The sequence below is a fragment of the Sander vitreus genome, chromosome 11, assembly GCF_031162955.1.
Source record: "Sander vitreus isolate 19-12246 chromosome 11, sanVit1, whole genome shotgun sequence".
NCBI lineage: Eukaryota > Metazoa > Chordata > Actinopteri > Perciformes > Percidae > Sander > Sander vitreus.
Genome location: NC_135865.1, coordinates 26783176 through 26802440, shown reverse-complemented (window position 1 = coordinate 26802440; position 19265 = coordinate 26783176). Strand labels below are relative to the sequence as shown.

The following is a 19265-nucleotide window of genomic DNA, read 5'->3' as shown; positions in this document are numbered from 1 at the left end:
CTCATGCAAACAGTATATATTAGCAGTGATGGGCATAGAAGCTACCTCGTTCTCCTCAATGCTGTCGTTGGATGACCCGCTGGTGTTAGCACAGGCCACCAAGCTGGCAGCGGGTGCCTTACTCCCTTCTTCAACATCTGCAGGTGCTTTTTTATTTTCTCTCACAATCGCTAACCACTGCCAGGGTTGCAACTGAAATAATAGGCTAAAGCAACGACAGTTTATGGAAAGGACAAGTGTAATTATGGTCAGATCTTGTGTCTGACTGATGGGGAAGTGATATTGATAAGAGTTGTGATTTATGCATCTACAGCAACGGCTATTTTTTTGCCGGCTTTCCTCCTGTTTTAGGAAGCAGCAACTGTATTGCGTTTTACTGTCTATGGCAAAACCGTGTCTGTGTTCTTCATATTTCTGTAGAATTATTGTTTGCTCTTCTTATGTAAAATATGCGGCTCTGGTAGATGTTTGCAATTGGTCGTACTGTGCAAACACCGCCTCCTTTATGTGAACGCCCATACTGGGCGTTGCGTTTTAACCCAAACCTAACCCTAACCCACAATCTTCTGAACATAGCTATGCTGAGATATCCAGAGAGAGTTGTGTGGAGCTGATAGTCTTAATTACCTTTTTAGCAACTCATTTGGCAATGGCTTGAATGTAAAGGACGGTCATTAATATAAAAAAAAGTTACGCACTAAAGCTTTAACTTTGCCACCATCATTGGGCTAGTATTTCCATGAGAAATAGCTAAATGTGATGACCAGCTTGCAATTCAGATTCATGTCCCCCAGATGATGAACCATTTTGATTACAATAACCCTGGGAGATTTCATTGTGTGCCACATTCTGGATTTTTTGCCACAGAAAAATCCTAAATTATGTTTGTCTCATTGAACACTTGTAATAAAACCCTTTAGACTCTAGAGGCTGCTAGTGGGGCTTTCGATGATCACTTTTGAGGAATGTCCCAACATGTTACCCACATTTCACAGCCTAACATCTAGAACCAGAAACATAAACCACAGAGATAGTCACAGACAAACATACACAGAAACTAATCATAAGCCAAAGTGGTTGCATTTGACTATCAGGCAGTTTGTTCCAGTAAACAACACCAAAGTACATAGAAGCACCCTCACCACATCTGTATCTTATTCTGTGTACAGAGCTGAAACAGTACAGTGGCCGGTGGGGGCAAAGACTGTAGCTAAGTAGTGTAAAGTTTATTTTGTATGGCACTGGGAGCCAATGAAGGGATTTAAGTTGTGGAGTAATGTGTTTGGCTTTGCATGTACACGTGAGGGCTGCTTGATTTTTTTAATAAGCTGGAGCCTTCCTTTTGTTTGTCTACATAATCAAGCAAAGACCATTATAGTAGTCTGTAACTTGTCTGAGATAAAAGTAGTCCCACTTACTCAGAATCAGCTTGAGATATAATTTAATATCTGATATTTTTGTCAAGCAAAAAACGTCGCCTAATCGTCTTGCTGTATTCCAACCACAGTGACTTAGTGTGAATACAGACTTCCTGTTTCTGTTTAAGGACCTGCCATAAGTACTTCGAGCCATAGCGTCGAGTTAGTTGTGCTCGATTAGGAATTTGTAGGACATGCTGTTTTTGTAAGCCATTTGAAATAATAGAATGCCTAAAAATCTGTACATCATTTAGGAAAAACATGATAGTTGCCAAGGAAACAAAACATATGTAGAGCTGACATCCCATTATATATCTAATTGTTCTCCAACTATCTGCTTAATTCTGAAACCAAATACAACAAATGTTTAGGATGACTTATTTTAATTCCTGCCACTTAAAAAGAGGCAAATATTGTCTGATGTTTCTATTTTTAAGTCAGGCTACATAACAGAGGTAAGGTAGGCATTTGGCGTAAACAGCACTAATGATCCTAAAACCAATTTTTGTTACAGTATGCTGGAGTAGAGTTCACAGAATGAATGGAGATATTTCCCCTGTAATAGAACTTTTGCTCCATTGATTTGCCGGTCCAGTCAGAGATACTGAGGCTGGAAATGACACGAAGTGGAAGTTATTTCAAAACCCTAAAAGATTTGTGGCTTTTCAGAAAAGAATTCGGGGCTGGAACCCTAGAAGCTAATATCTTTTACCTGCAAAATATCATGGCAATCCACCCAGTTGGTGTTGAGATATTTCAGTCTTGACCAAAGTAGTTTCTAATACTGACTACTGTAATACAAACTGTGAAGCAGGATTAAAAGAAATATGATTTGGCTGTAAGGCCAAAATCAAAACAGAAATAAGAAGTAAAAGACCCAGTGTTATTGACAGAAGGACATTGAATATGATCTTTATCTCAGCATCTCTCAGATGGACCAATCAAAGAACAGATTTTAGGCTTCTAGCAGGGATTGTGTCTGTGGTTTCTACTTGTCTCAAAGACTCACGCACAACGATTTCAAACAAACGGAAATTTTGAAAAACAGGATGTGGACTAAGTGCTGACTAGTTAAGCGAGATCAGATCAAAGGATTCATTTTCTTTCAACATTTTTCAAAAAACAACAAAACAAAGCAATGACTGGTTGAGTAAGGAGCAAATTAGATTAAGATTTATTTTCTAAAATCTTATTGAAATTCAGCTTCTTCAAAGGAAATCTTAAGTGCAGACAACGAATACAAAACACATATTTTCTTTCCTATCCCACTTGTTAATAATAATCCTCACTGAGGTCTGTAGGTACATCTACTTATGTACTGAGTTTCTAGTCCTTCACTTGAGTATTTCCATTGTATGCTGTAATTACATACTTGCACTCCACAATTCAGAGGCAAGTATTGTACTTTTTACTCCTTTTTGGGGTCTACTAGAATAAGTTTACATGCTTTGATGTTCAAAAAACACATTATGTTTATGACACTGCCCATTGCTGCAGTGCCTCTGTCTGAAACAGGAGGCTTGTTCGAGATGAGCCAGGTCTACCCAAAATCGATCACCGGTGATCGCCGCCCATTGTCCGACTTGATCCCGACTTGCTATGACGTCATGCACACATGGGCAATGATAACCTCAGGAGATCAAGGCGGCCGCAGTTCTGAGACGCAGGCAGCGCAGTTGCTTTTCACCGACTGCAAGACCCAGGCGGACCCAGGGCATGCTGGGAAACGCCAGCCTCTCAGCTGATCTAACAGCTGATTGGGTCATAATCAACTCAACATGATGACGTTTTATATAAACTTTTTATGGTTTGTGAATTGAAAGGATTTTAACTGCTATTTGTCTGATTTAAAGGCTTATTCTGTACAAACCACATGTCATGTGGCTGATAGTTACGTTTAGAAGTCAGAGAGACTAAATCTGCTCAGTTTACGGATCATCTACATTGTGTTGTTTATTAAAATCAGCACCAGATCGCATGTAGAGCATGAAGGCTGCTGGAAACGGCTGGAAACTGTCCGACTTGACCGCAGACTTTTGTAACCGCCTCCGGCTGTTGTTGCTGCTCTCGTCCACTTTACAGGCGAGGTGCAGTTCATCTCGAATGAGCCTAGTCTGTCTGAGCTCTTGGCCCGCCTTCCTGAAAAGTCCAGTCTGCTCTGATTGGTCAGCTGGCCCACTCTGTTGTGATTGGTCAACCAAATTCAAATAAGCCATTGGGCGGGCTGTGCTTGCTCAGACAGCACCTATGGACAGCACGTGTAAAACTGGTACTGGCTTTGTCAATCAGTGACATCACTAATTGAGGAATTTCAAACAGGAATGTGTGCGAGCCGTTTTCTGGCAGTTGAGAAAAAGTGCTGTCTGTGGGAGAGAAAGCTCAATTTGGAGTGAAATGTGTTTTTTATATACCTTATACATCTATTACATATACACAAAACTATATAACACACTAAAAGAAGAGACACATCGAAAAAAGTAGAATAGGGGCTCTTTAAATTTACAATAATATAAGAAAATAAAACAGCAAATTCCTAAATTTTAGACCCTGGACTTATCCAATGTATAGCATAGCACTTCCTGAGGAATTGATAGTTGCCAATTAATTTCCTGTTGATTGACTTTACAATTAATTAACTAATCGTTACAGTTCTAGACTTCACAAAGTTTTTCTTTTTATTATTTTGTTTGGCTTTTTGGTCTAAGGATTTACTAAAATGTAGTCTCGCATAGCCAGACCTTCCTCCACAGCACTGCAGAGGAGGGTCTGGCTAGTCCACACATCGTTCCGGGATGGGAGAAAAACGTGTTCTGGTTCATTGGCATTTCTTTAAACCAATCACAATCGTCTTGGGCGGTGCTAAGCGGCGGACGGAGCAACGGTGCCGCTGCAAAATAGCCTCAGGAAGGAACTTGTTTTGGTGGAACGTGTACGTTCAAAGGTTGTTTTAGTCGTGCAACAGAAAACTCAGATTGGACAGATAGTCTAGCTAGCTGTCTGGATTTACCCTGCAGAGATCTGAGGAGCAGTTAACCGTAGTCCTCAGAAATTAATTAAGTCAATCAACATGGAAATTTATTGGCAACTATCAATTTCTGATGTAGATCTTTTTTTAGCAAAGACCACATTAGGAGGTGGTCTGGGCCACATGGCCACATATAACCACATTCTTATAGCTTAATCTTTATTTCGACTGATTTAATAACAACATAACACACACTAGACCAGTTCAAAAAGGGATAGGAAGAAGCCTAGGCTTGTCAAGTCCAAAAAGGCAGACATACAACTGGTAGTATAGTATAGTATAGTACTGTTTGTACTCTGGTTCAAACAGTCAAACATCACAGTTGTGCCCCTAACTTGTAAATTTAAAAAATGTTCTACTACATCGAACAAATATATTTTCCTGCTGTACATGAAGTGATGTCATTCACACTTGTTGTTGTTCTGTAATAAACTGTTTAAAATTTGTACGAGTGTTAGCTACAGGAAAGAGTGCTGCCCACAGAAACTACACATACATCAACTTTTTCAGTGACAGTTGATAACTGAGTGTGGCGTCATCACACAGACACCATGGAAACACCGAACCTGATTAGCTCAGCATCAAGTCCAACCTCAAAATTTCCTTTTTCCTGTTTAATAAAGACACCAGTATCAGAATGAGGTTTTTGTGATGTTGGCGTATTTTTTTTTACTGTGATATGTTTTCAGGTTTTCACCACAGAGCGAAAAGGATCACACACGCTGAGATGACAGCTTGCAGCTTCAACATCTTCATCAAATTCACAATTTATCTGGGCTTCATCTTACAATCGAGCCATGGTAGGACTCACCATTTCACCATCGAGCGTCTATAGGAACTAACATAGTTGTTTTTCTTTATTTCAAACTTTTAATTCTTATATTTGTTATATTATGCTAATAACAATAGAACTCACAATAATAATAATTTACCTAAAGTTCCAATGAAATGCTTTACAAAGCTTTTTTTTGTCATACAGGCTGAGATTTGTGGTTGTTAAATAATTTGTAGTCATTTGTATTTCTGACACACAGCAGCCACGGTCACTGTTTTAAAACACTGATAAAGAATACATCTGGACACTGTTCGTCAGTCTATTAAAATAAAAAGAAGTGCTAACTGAAAACATTTACTTTTTAAATGAAATCCAAATGAAAGTGAAAATTAACCATGAAAAGAAAAGCTTCCTAAATCATAAGGGATAAGCTTGATGTGTTTTCATTGATCAGGCTTTGAGGTGATTCAGCCACCGAGTCGGACCGTAAACCCCGATGGGTCAGCCTCTGTCACCTGTGAACACAACGCAGATGTCAAGACTGTCGAAGATGTTGGACTCAGAGCCATGTCACTGTATGTATCCTGCTGGTGTCCTTTCATTAGTTACATTTCATTTCCTTATCTTTAACTGGGTAAACATATTACAAACATAGTATTAATGTCCTCAGTTGCAGCATGAAATGTTTAAAAGAGGCCAAGCAGACAGATTATTATTACAGTTTATGTCTGTATTTGTGGTGGTTTGACCAACTGGCAATTCAATTTTATGCCAAAAAAATAACCAAAATGTCACAGCATCACCTTATCTGCATAAACACGCTCGCTGCAAGTTTGAAGCCACTTAATTACCAAACAGGTGCAAGAGCAAAAAACACTCTGTGACTGTGTTAGTGTTGAACAACATCGTAATGTTAGCAGCCACTAAATGTTATAATAATAGTCCAACATTTTGGGAAATGCTGAGAGTTTAGATGAGAGGATTGATACCACTCTCATGGAGTGACTGGAAACAGCTGGCCTGGCTCTGTCCAGAGGTAGCAAAATCAGCACATGTAAATAACTATACATCTAGTTTGTTTAATTTGTAAAAGAAAATAGCAAAGTTTAAACGTCAGTTTGCTTGTTTGTTTCATGAGCTGTAAAAATAAATCTAATTTATATATCACTTTTCTAGGTACTACTTTTCTAAGTAGAGCAGAATAAAAGAACACAAAAATGAGTAGATAGTTAGGAGCCTGGGCTAGCTGGCTAGGTTTCAGGGTCTTTTTAAAGATGGACAGGGTGTTCTCTCCTCCTCTCGGATATATGGTTAGGGAGGGCGTTCCACAAGGAGAAGGCAGCAGCTGCATAGGCCCCAGGTTCGGCGCTTGGTCCGGATGGTTGGCAGCAGGTTGGTGTCTGCAGGTGGGGGTATAGAGGTCGGAGAGGTGGGGATCTTGTATGTTAAACCATAGAGCAGTGTTCTTCATTATTTTTTTTTATGAGAGCCACGCTGATTGTCAATAGTCAAAGTCAAAAGTCAATAGGAGATCCACTCTTACCACAAAGTATCAAAAGTTACATCCAGTCATAAATAGTATGTCTGCTTATCAATCTGTCATCCCTGAATATACAATATGCAACTTGTTCTACATTAGCCCATCGTGTATCTAATCATCCAAGAGCGCATTTGGCGTTAAGAACTGGAAAGACAAACTGGCAACTCCGCAGTGAGTCAGCGTAAGTTTAATATTAGTCTATATTTCCATCTTGTAATGCCACTATTTTAGGTATTTTATAAAAAATAAATTATTTGTAATAGAGACTTAGGGTTATGTTATAGCCCTCCTTGTTTTTAATGTTTTTATGAAATATCTGTATTGACTGCAGGATTATCACTGTCTTATTTACTAACACGTGAGCCATAAATTAATGCTTGACGGGCCGCAGGAGGCTTGCAAGCCGTGCAATGAGTAACATGAGGGCATTGATAGGTATTCCGGCAGCAGCAGAGGGCAGGAACGTCCAAAGCCAGGCAATGTTCTTGAGGTGGAAGAAGGCAGATTTTTGTAACCTGGTTAATGTGGGGTAGGAACGAGAGGGTGGGGTTGAGAGTAGTCTATATATCCTCGACGTTTCCACTTGCTCCGGTGCCGCCGGACATTCCGCCGGATGTCTTTTTGTCCGATGTCCGTTTCCTTCCGCTTTCTTTGTGTTGGAATTTTATACTCCTGTGGATTCATGAGGACTATAGTTAACTGCTCCTCAGATCTCTGCAGGGTAAATCCAGATAGCTAGCTAGACTATCTGTCCAATCTGAGTTTTCTGTTGCACGACTAAAACAACTTGTGAACGTACACGTTCCACCAAAACAAGTTCCTTCCCAAGGCTAATTTGCAGTGGCACCGTGGCTCCGTGCGAAGGTTAGTGCCGCTAATAACGATTATGATTGGTTTAAAGAAATGCCAATAAACCAGAGCACATTTTTTCTCCCATCACCAAATGCTGTGTGGACTCGAGGTGTATGACGATGGAGCTGTCGATGTTGAGTGAGAAGGTGAGGATGGAGCGTGAGGGAGTTTGGGCCACTAAAAGGATTTCACATTTATTGCAGTTGAGTTTTAGAATGGTGTGGTGGACTTTTTCTTGACCTGGTGTGCCTGGTCTTCTCATCTAACTCTTGGCAAAAAAGTGAATACGTGTATCTCCCAAAATGCTGAATTAGTCCTTTGATTTGTCAAGTAATTTGATTAAAGACTAAAGACTTGGTCTATGTGGTAGACATAATGTGTGCATATCTTTATCTATAAAAGATATATAAATAAAGTTTACTTACTTACTCTCAGAACAAACAGCTTAGACAAACACCTGCTCTGCCGGAAGGGGAAGAAAGACTGTAAGAACATTACCATGCTTGAAGAGAATCCCAACAAGTGGCTTTTCGTCATACTCAACATTGGGCCACAGGCAATGAACATGAAGTACGAGTGTGAGTTCACAGTGAAAATAAATGATCTAGATTTCACCAAGACAGGAACACCAACCATACTGCTGCCAGGTATGTTCAAAACGTTTGGCTAACACAAGCTAATGAAGAAATAAAGTCAAATACAACACACATGGTTATATGCATCTCTTTCATATTGTAAATACTCTTTATTGAATGAAAAACATAGTAAAAAGACCAGCATTTTTGTTGTTAGTTACTGAATTAAACATTTAAGTGATTCAAAAATACTCAAAATTTAAAAAGCAAGTTTTAAAGGGCTTCAATATTTACCCACTTTCAGAATACGTTTCTGTGTCAATCAACACTTAATTTACCAAGTAAAGTACAGGAAATTCCCTTATTATGTTTTTATTAGGTCAAGAGGAAGCACCCTGCGTACCTCACCCTACACTTCTTCCTGCGTCTCATCAGCTCAGGTGGATTCTGATTGGTCTGCTGGCTCTGTTCTTTCTGTACTGCTGTGTCATCACCTCCTTCTACATCAATCTGAGGGTGACTATCTGTCTCTGTCACTTGTCATATGTCTTCCATTTGTCTGGCTGTCTCAGTTGTCCTGCCCCTGAAGAGTTTTCTATGAAACTCTTAAAGTGCTCATATTATGCTCATTTTCAGTTTCATAACTGTATTTAGAGGTTGTACCAGAATAGGTTTATGTGGTTTCATTTAAGAAAAAAAAAACACCATAGTTTTGTTGCACATTGCTACAGCTCCTCTTTTCACCCTGTGTGTTGAGCTCTCTGTTTTAGCTACAGAGTGAGGCATCTCACTTCTGTTCCATCTTTGTTGGGAGTTGCACATGCGCAGTAGCTAGGTCAGCACAGCTAGCCAGTCAGAAGCAGAGTATGAGGGCGTGCCATGCTAGCAGCTAGGCGAGCATTATAACGTGTGTTACAAAGTGACCACGTTTGTCTCTGAAGTAAAGGCTGGACTACAATAGAGCTGTTTGGAGCAGTTTGTGAACAGTGTTTTCTCTGGAAGATGGTAAGTCCCTTTGGGGTGGACTTTGGGCTTTTTCACTTTGTAAACCTATAACGTGCACAAAAAAGATATATAACACAATACAGGAAAGGGGAAAAGCCAAAAAGCATAATATGAGCACTTGGAAAGCCCCCGATAAATTCATGACCACACGTCAGGAAATGTCTTGGTCTTGCAGCACAAAACATGAAGTAGCTGACTCTGGTTAATGACTCAAAGCAAATACTACTCATAGGTGACACCATCACCTCTAGTCTGGAGACCACCTGGGTCACTTTATGGTCTTTTTAAACTGTATCCTTAAAGCAAAATGGACTGACCCTCTCCCTCCCCAGCCAGTTCACTATTGCTTGTCACACACACTATTTTTTGTTTGTTTGTGGACTGTTTAATGGTTTTTGGTTCATCTGTTCAGATTATTTAGCTTTCCGAGTTGAACATGGACACTAGCAAATACAATTTTTATTATTATTTTTATTTTATTGCTTACAATTGTGTTTGAATTGGGTTTTTTTTATGTGTTCAATTAATTGACCAAAAACACACATTTGGCCCAAACAACACTTACACTTGCCATTGTGACAGAACTAAGGTGAGACCAGTCCATTAAATAACAGAGACACATGGAGAGGGACACAAAAGTCCAATGTGGCTTTGTTGCGTTTTTCTTCTCTGTTACAGTTACTGCAACATTGGGCATATTACATGTTCTAAGTCTTAGTTTACCATTTTACGTTGGCTTGGTGCAATTTAGTGAACAAGCCTTCATCTGTGCCTAATCTCAGGACAATAACTTTACTCTAACATATTAATACTATGGCCTCAGTTTACCACATTTTTGGCATACATATACTCCAATTTTTTGGTCAATAATATTAGAGCCAAAATGAAATTATTTCTTTACTCTCCCACTAAACCTACTCTAGTTTGTTACCCTCACCAGGGAGATTATGTTTCGGTTCAGTTTGTTCCATTTGTTTTTCTGTCAGTCAGCAGGATTACGGAAATACTATTGGCCCGATATTCAAGAAACTTTGTTTTCTCTTTCTGTGTTTTAGTGCTGCAACCGAGAGCCCGAGAACTGCACCTATGTAGAAATGAGGAAAGCTCCTCACCCAAGGAATCCACCTTTGGACATTTATTGTGGGTAGCTGGCTCGTCTTTCTTCACCTCTGGTCTCATGCTGAGTGTAAAGAGAGGGAACACATGCAGCTGGTATCATAGTCTCAATCTTGTTTTATATATGTGTTTTTTTCTAAATTAGTTGAAAACTGTACTACTGAAGATAAACAGCAGGGTGAGACAAAGACTGTCTAGAGCGACCATGCCGTCTGCTACTGTACATTATGTGCACTCTGATATTAGCCATTATATTGGATATAGGTGGATATGTAAGCATTGTTATTAAATTAACCCTTTTCAATCAGTGCTTTCAACATCCAAGTTAGTGGAAGCTATGTAATGCTTACACTGAGTGATTTCATGTATGGTGAACTGTGACAATTTTACATTATCAATAACTTTCTATTGAACTAAATGGTGTATGATGGTGAACAAAAGTGCCAAGGCAAAGTAAACAGAACAGTAGAGAGAAAATAAAGACAAGTTCCTGGAGATATTGTGGCCCTCATCAAGCTTCTACCCACCACCTACACTAAAAGAAATGTTGAGTGTTATTTACTTGGGGAAAACCTAGGAAAGTTTTTGCACTTAGAAATTGTAAGTACATTTTACAAGGGCGATCATCAAGTAAACTTTACTTGGAGATATAAGTTTCTTTTACTAGCAAACCTCAGGTAATTTACTGATGTTTATTAATATGGTTATTGAATTTTATTCTCTCATTCTTTGTAAGTTTTACTTAAACTCTGACTGCTTCAAACTGAAAAATATCACCTAAAACCAATGGCTTTTCAAGGTAATTTTTAAATACTTTTTCTGACTTTCATTTATGGACTATATTTAAATAACATTTACATGACATTTTACATAACTTTTCTGCAGTTTAAATTACCTAAATTTGTTCTTAATGTTTTTGTTTATTGAAACAATGACTTAAAATAAAACATGAGGCAACTGTAATTGAACAACTATTTTTTTCAATGAAACATTTTCCGGCAAGTTTGCATGGCAAAACAACAACAAGGTATAGTTCACCCTAAGATGATTTTTTTGTTATTATTTACTAACCCCTTTGTCAATAGGATTGGTGAAGTTTTGTTAACATCCGTGTTCTTCTGCGAGTTTGAGAGACGTATTTTCCACTCAACTACAGTGAGCGGTATCTTAGCTTCAAAAGTTCAAAAGTCCAAAAATACATCAATAATCAAAATGTCCCCATACTGCTTGTCTAAGGTAATCCAAGTGTCCTGTAGCTCACACATGCCAAGACAAGTTAAAAACATTACAAACTTGTGTTTTCAGCTTTGTTTGCTCTGCTGCTCTTCCCATGCGTGCTCCTTCCAATGCCGCACACAAACTTACACACTACTAACTTCCAGCCAGCCCATCCGTGTTCACGCAGCACCACAGAGGAAGCAAAGCAGAGCAAACACAGGCAAAACACAATTTTGTTATGTTTTTTTCAAATAATCTAGGAATGTGTAAGCTGCTGGACACTTGTATTACTTCAGATGAGCAGTATGGAGACATTTATTTGATTCATGACATATTTTTTGGATGTTTGAAGCTAAGTTGCCGTTCACTGCAGTTTTGTGAGAAACAAACATCTCGACAAACTCCCAGAAGAGCATGAATGTTGACAAAACTTCAGTCCTATCGGCATCGGGGTGAGTAGATGATGACAGAAATTTAATCTTAAAGTGCTTACACACCAACCAGACGGCCGAACGTCGGCAGAAAAGGCAGTCGGACTGATCAGTCGGGTCGCCTCAAAACACACTGAGGCGACGCCGACTTGAGCATACGCTCTGCGTGAAACGTAATACGTCACCATAGCAGCAGGCGGCGCTTCTCTGTATTGTTTCCCAGAAAATGAAAACCGCCAGCTGATAGGACGAACGCGTCACGTGGGTCTTTTTTCTCCGGAAATTCACAGCCAGACTGTCATGGCGGCTTGTTCAGAATACGATCTCATATTGTACTAAAATAGTTCACCGAAACATGTTTCTGAAAACATTTTAAGCGAGAAATAGGCCGTGCAGTTGCTGAATCTATCATTTCAGATCGACAAAGGTCAGTTTAAAAGATTTGTCAGATTTTGAGCGGTTCATCCGCTCGCCATTTCCGGGTGAGCCCTGACTGCACTGTCTCCGACTGAGCATGTCGGGTCGGCCAAAAAGAAGGCCGACAGCTCCTCGGATGGACGACAGCACGGACGATCCGACAGCCGATAATCGGCTCTGTGTGTCTGCGCCCTTAGGGTGGCTAAAATGGGTTTGAGGTAGCTTGTTAAAGGCACAAGGAAAAGTTCAGGAACTGTTTGCATAGAGCATACGTAGCCTATCTTTTGGATAGGCTTTTTAACCTTAAACTCTCGAAAAAAACATTTGACATGCTTCAGGGTACTAAATTTAGGTTCAAATTTGGTTCTGTGATGACTTTTTTATCATATTGATACATCACACAAGAATGCTCAACATTTGTTTGTTTTTGCCTGAACAAGGACAGAAACTGTTTTCAGGTCAACCAGCATGCAAAATAAAAAGTTGTGAACCGCAAAGTGAGCCAAAATAATTATAACTGAATAATTATGACTTTTTATCTCATTATTATGACTTTTTAATCTCATTATCATGACTTTCCATGGGGATTTCTTTTCATCATTTCTTTTTTCGTTGGCTGGTTTATAACTCACTAAACAGTTTAGGGCCAAAATACATTTCTGATCTGCTACTACACTATGAACCATCCAGACCTCTCAGGTCGTCTGGGACAGGCCTGCTTGTTGTCCCCAGAATCAGAACTAAACAGGGAAGCAGCATTTAGTTTTTATGCTCCACATATCTGGAACAAACTCCCAGAAAACTGCAGGTCTGCTGCAACTCTCAGTTCTTTTAAATCAAGGCTGAACATCTTTTTGATGTTGCCTTTCTTTAAACAACTGTTCATTTCTTATACTGAAGCTGCATTGTTGACACTGTATGACAATCTATATAAGCATGTAAAGAGAAATTCCGATTTTATCTGCTTTTATATATTTAATTGTTTTAATGTTTAATTTCTTAGACATATTCATCTTTCCAACAGTGAAATATCCCTTTAAGTTGCAAGGCATTTGCCCCTGTCGGCCACCTGTGACACCTGTCTATAGCCTAATTGTGTTGTTACTTTGCACTTGATTTTGGAATCATTACAAACAATAATGCAAAATGATTATCTTAAAATAAAAGATATAGTGTCTCTTGCATCACATACATTATGAACAAGTGTCTAAGTGGTCTTGAAGAGGATTCGCTTTTTCTGTCTCATTTGGACTCGGTCTTGACTAGTCCTGGTCTTGGAATCGACAAAGGTTAACTTGACTAAAACACTATCACCTTGTCATCTCAACTGCTTTACTTCATTTCTATCCTGCAAAATACAAGTCAACACCTCCATCTTCTGGCAAGTCAGCAGAGCATTTCACGAATAACTGTGGCAGTTTAAGTGTGCAGATAATGTAGCTCCACACTGAACAATAATTGTTGCATGGCACAGGCTGCTATACTAAGGGTGTTTTTGCAGTCATCTGTCATCCAAGTGGACTGAAAAGTGGACCACAAAAAAAACGGACTCAGGCTTTAACACCTGCCTCATTTAGTTTGGTTGAATCGCACTAGGGTTGGTTTTCCCCCTTGGTGCGGTTGGTTTGGGCAGGTTTGAATGCAACAATCACACTCAGATACCCAGAAGTATGAAGGCTGATAAAACACCTAAACAATCAAATACTTTCCCATCATCTTTAACCCTAGCCCTAGTTTCTCTCTGACTTTAATTAATCCCTCCTTTCCTGACCCTAACCACAGACGCAACACCTTTGTGGATGATGTCACATTACCTGCCAGCAAAAGTTGTACCACTGCTTTTTTTTTATTCAACAAAGCCCTGCTGCCTCAACAGAGTGGCCCTATTTAAATGAATGAAAGTGCTGCGTTTTTTCACACAATGTTGTCTAAATGCAGCTTCATAGCTCTGAAATCACTTTGTGAGAATTAGGGACGATTGGAAAATGGCCAGTAAGAGTATCTGGTTCTGTCGGTTTAACGGATTAATGCCCTGCAGGCTTGCAACCCGTGGTGACCTGTGTTCTTAGAGACACAGTAAACAGATTCTCTCAACCCCCACCCACCACTTTGTAGCTTTTACTGTTACTGTAGTTTTAGTTCTGTGTTTCACCATATCATTATTATCGCTTGTCTTTTTTCTTGACCAGTCCAGGACATGGAGTTACATTATGAATGTTTTGTTTATTATATTTCATGCAACTTGACAAAAAATCACAATGTTATGGACAATTGAAGAATGACATTAAATTTGATAATTTATCTAATAAAAATGATTTTAAATGGCAACCCATCGCATTCACATAATTTGTCTAAAATAAGTTAAATGTAACTGATATCTGATGAACTGTAAATAATCCTGTCTTTTACAAGTACCTGTTGCCAAAAGAACTTTATAGTGCTTTAAATATTTGTGTCATAGGTACAACAAATGTGATACAAGGATCAAACATGAATGGCACTAAAGTGAAAAAAACAACTTCTCTCCCTGAGCTGAAAGAGAATATGATCTTTTTGAGCTAACAGTTGTATCTGATAAACAACAGTTGATGGTTTTCTATACTTGACGGGAAAGTTCAGTTCAGGGAGCATTTTTTTTCTCTGTGAAACAGGAGCCCAGCAGGCCTGTACTTTCTGTTAGCAACTAAATGGACACAAATCACAGAGATGATGCTTTGACCAAACATAGAGACATAAGTTCAAAACTGTAGTTGAGAAATGTTTCCATCAAAAGGAAAAACGGTTCCCTGGGAAGAAAAGACCCTTCATGAGTGTCAGTGAACTTAAAGCTTGCATTAAACTGGGTGATTACCTAGAAACAGTATATGGTGCTTATGACTCTTTGCAGAGAGGAAAAGTGCACAACAAGCAATAGCTGAAGCACAGGCCTTTTAATTGACGGGTAATCATATCTTCACTTTCTGTATTTGATAACTCACTCACTGAACAGCAGAAACATATTCATTACTTCTGTATCCTTAGACCCAGTCTGATCTCAGTCCCTCTACAGCCTCTCTACAGCATGTTGGTCTCACAGGAGCCAGGCTGCAGTATCTGAAGAGTAACAATGAGTTTAACTGCTTTTCTAAACCAGGGGTAAACAAAAGCATATATCACAGGGTTTAGACAAGAGTTAAAAAAATACAGAATGAGTATAAACGGTCCAATTAAAGCTCTAATCCAGTTGTAATCTACCCATGTTACGACGTAATATGGGCAGAAACACATTAGAAACACAACTACCAGAACACCAAGATTCCTGGCTGCTTTCAGCTCGGATTTCTTTGCCTTTGGATTCACTGAATGCTGGAGTGTGACAGCTGTAATGTGAGAGCGCATGGCACGAGCCTGAGACACAGCCACGGCAAATACTCTCAGATAGAGAGCTACGATGACAGTAACTGGAACAAGAAAAGTAACAAAAAGATCAAAAAGCACTGAGATGTCATCACTGAACAACAAACATGCTCCATAGCAGTATTTATTCCTCTCTGTTTGAGTCGGAAGATCCTTTACAAAGAGAAAGCTGTAGAAAACAGAACAGAGCCAACACAGACAAACACAGAATTTAACTCTTCTCCCGGTGACTTTAGTGTTGTAATGCAGAGGGTCACAAATAGCCACATAACGGTCAACTGATATGAGCACTATGTCACCTATTGAGGCTGAGGGAATGTTGATGGAAAGAAGTGTAAACGTAGCACACACAATGTCACCAAGAAACCAGCAGGATGTTTTTCGGAGAACTTTCTGCGGGCAACAGCACGAGGCCCACTAGAAGGTCTGAGACAGCAAGAGAGAGGAGGAGGATGTTGGTGGGTGTGTGGAGCTGCCTGGAGGGAAAGAGAAAAGCACAATTTAACCAACAAGAGTGACAAAACAACCAAAACCAGTATTCAAAATGAAAGTACAAATCCATAGGAGTTTGAATATTTTCCGATCCACCACATCACTATTTACCATATTTTTAAGTGTAGACAGTTACAATGACTTGGTTGAGGTCACGGTGGACAGAAAGCAATGCTTAGTATTGGTAAGAGAGCGGACATGAACAACAGTCTCTGGCATTAAAGTCAGACATTTGGTGCAACATTATTCAGTACTAGCTCAAAGACAATTCTTCTAACTGTACAGCAGCTGTTCACATTTTTAAGTTATATATCCTGTAGAGAGAAGCTGAGAAGTTAATATCTGCCTGAAGTGGGAGATAGAGATGATGATAACCAGGTTGAGAGCCACAGTGATCAGAGAGATGGAATAGAACACAATGGTAACTGTTTCGGGCCAAGGAGGCAAGGGCTTCCTGCAGGAGGTGTTAGGGAACTGTGGAAAGCAGAGCTCGGCTCTGTCCTCATCCTCCATCTGCAGAGATCTGCAGCTCTGACAGCTTTCTGAACAAACCTGAGTCATGTAACTGAATTATCTCTCTCACATTCTCTTCATCCCCTCCTCTTTCTTAGTCCCTGTTTGACTCTGATGCCCCTCCTCCCTCACTGTGCACATCACACCATCATCTTCATCGCTTTCTCTGTAACCCTGCCTTTCTCACTGTCTCTCTATCCAATCTCTCTTTTGTCATTTTCGACACTTGTTTCGTTCGCTTTGTCCTATTATTGTCTTACGGATAACTTTTCAAGTTTCAAAAACAGTAGTCTCGCATTGTCAGCTCTATCTCTACAGCCATGCAGAGTAAAGTCTTGCTACACCACAGATGCATTCTAGGACAGGAGAAAAAAACTCACTCTGGGTTTTTTACATTTCTTTAACCCAATCACAATTGACTCAGGAGGCGCGAAGGTCTGGATGCAGAGATGGTGGCTCTGCAAAGTAGTCTCAGGAAGGTAGGTTAATCCACTTCAAAGTAACTGTATGCATTTGAAACTTTAACTCAGCCTTTCCCAAACTAAAATTGACATTTCACCCAAAGTGTGAAATGTTAATTTTGTGAATTTATTTTCCAATAGAGAGCATGACTTTTCACTGTCTGTTCAGCTCAGGTGCATCTCTCTCTACCTCTATTTTTTGCTATCTCTCCATTTCTCTCCCTGTCTTTCCCTGACTCTCACACAGACTCCCACAGACTCACACACAGACTCGCAGACTCACACACGGACTCACAGACTCTCTCACAGACTCACTCACAGACTCACACACAGACTCAGAAACAGACTCACACACACAAACCTTTTTTGTTCTCACTGTTCTGTAAACAATCAAATGTGAACAATTTCAATAACTAAACATGTTTTTTTTCTCTTCAAAAATAGTTTTTTTTCGAGAAACACTGGTGTGTGTGTGTGTGTGTGTGTGTGTGCACGCATGTGACAAAGAAAGATCAGGTTTGGGTTCCAGCAAGACATCAAATGTCTGTAATCGGTCTTGCTCTTTTTTACCGACCCTTCTTGAAAGATGGACCAAGGAGTCTAATACGCGCGCGATTCAGAGGGTCGATAAAATCCCATGTCGGGCGCACCACCAGCCCGTCTCGCCCGCACTGTCGGGGAGGTGGAGCGTGAGCGCGTGCGATAGGACCCGAAAGATGGTGAACTATGCCTGGGCAGGGAGAAGCCAGAGGAAACTCTGGTGGAGGCCCCTAGCGGTCCTGACGTGCATATCGGTCGTCAGACCTGGGTATAGGGGCGATAGACAAATTGAACCATCTAGTAGCTGGTTCCCTCTGAAGTTTCCCTCAGGATAGCTGGCGCTCAGAGTCTCACAGTTTTATCTGGTAAAGCAAATTATTAGAGGTATTGGGGCCGAAACGATCTCAACCTCTTCTCAAACTTTAAATGGGTAAGAAGCCCGGCTCGCTGGCTTGGAGCCGGCCGTGGATTGCGAGCCGCCTAGTGGGCCACTTTTGGTAAGCAGAACTGGCGCTGTGGGATGAACCGAACACCGGGTTAAGGCGCCCGATGCCGACCCTCATCAGACCTCAGAAAAGGTGTAATAGCGAGGGCTATGCCGCGACGAGTAGGAGGGCCACCGGGGTGAGCAAGGAAGGCTATGGCTTGGGCCTGGGTGGAGCCGCCGCGGGTGCAGATCTTGGTGGTAGTAGCAAATATTGTAGTTCAAATATACTTTGAAGGCCGAAGTGGAGAAGGGTTCCATGTGAACAGCAGTTGAACATGGGTCAGTCGGTCCTAAAAGATGGGCGAACGCCGTTCGGAAGGGTGGGGCGATGGCCTATGTCGCCCCAGGCCGATCGAAAGGGAGTCGGGTTCAGATCCCTGAATCTGGAGTGGCAGAGATAGGCGCCGCGAGGTGTCCAGTGCGGTAACGCAAACGATCCCGGAGAAGCTGGTGGGAGCCCCAGGGAGAGTTCTCTTTTCTTTGTGAAGGGCAGGGCGCCCTGGAATGGGTTTGCCCCGAGAGGTGAGCTGGTGAGCTCTCGCTGGCCCTTGAAAATCCGGGGAGAAGGTGTAACTCTCGCGCCAGGCTGTACCCATATCCGCAGCAGATCTCCAAGGTGAACAGACTCTGGCATGTTAGATCAAGGTAGTTAAGGGAAGTTGGCAAATCAGATCCGTAACTTCGGGAAAAGGATTGGCTCTAAGGGCTGGGGGAGCAGTCACCCTGTCGAATCCGACTGTTTAATTAAAACAAAAATGCCCATGGCAGGTGTTGACACAATGTGATTTCTGCCCAGTGCTCTGAATGTCAAAGTGAAGAAATTCATTGAAGCGTTAGGCGACGTCCACAGGCTGTTCCCGTGGTCCCCCCTGTCCGGTCCGATGTTTCCCGCTTATGTGGGTGCGCCGCTCGGATATGGGATTGCGACGGGACGCCAGCTTTCCTGTTTTCCCCCCTGTCCGGACCGACGTCCCCCTTTTGGGGGAAGCCGGATGGATATGGGA

The 19265-nt window shown here is 40.8% G+C and overlaps 1 protein-coding gene and 2 pseudogenes across 2 annotated transcripts; 2 read left to right on the top strand and 1 right to left on the bottom strand.

Annotated features, from left to right (window-relative positions):
• The first annotated feature begins 4978 nt into the window (after positions 1–4978).
• LOC144525587 (uncharacterized) lies at positions 4979–12883 on the top strand. 2 transcript variants are annotated; one of them, XM_078262550.1, is made up of 5 exons: positions 4979–5243; positions 5673–5793; positions 8046–8257; positions 8565–8625; positions 10246–12883. In XM_078262550.1, the coding sequence occupies exons 1-5, from the start codon at positions 5123–5125 to the stop codon at positions 10280–10282; spliced, it is 552 nt and encodes a 183-aa protein (XP_078118676.1). In that variant the 5' UTR covers positions 4979–5122; the 3' UTR covers positions 10283–12883. The 2 variants fall into 2 exon arrangements, with proteins under 2 accessions (XP_078118676.1, XP_078118675.1); XM_078262549.1 differs by having other exon boundaries at positions 4981–5243; positions 8565–8701.
• Positions 12884–15426: 2543 nt separating this feature from the next.
• Positions 15427–16773, bottom strand: LOC144525865 (trace amine-associated receptor 13c-like; annotated as a pseudogene).
• Positions 16774–17824: 1051 nt separating this feature from the next.
• Positions 17825–18894, top strand: LOC144526087 (28S ribosomal RNA; annotated as a pseudogene).
• Positions 18895–19265: the final 371 nt, after the last annotated feature.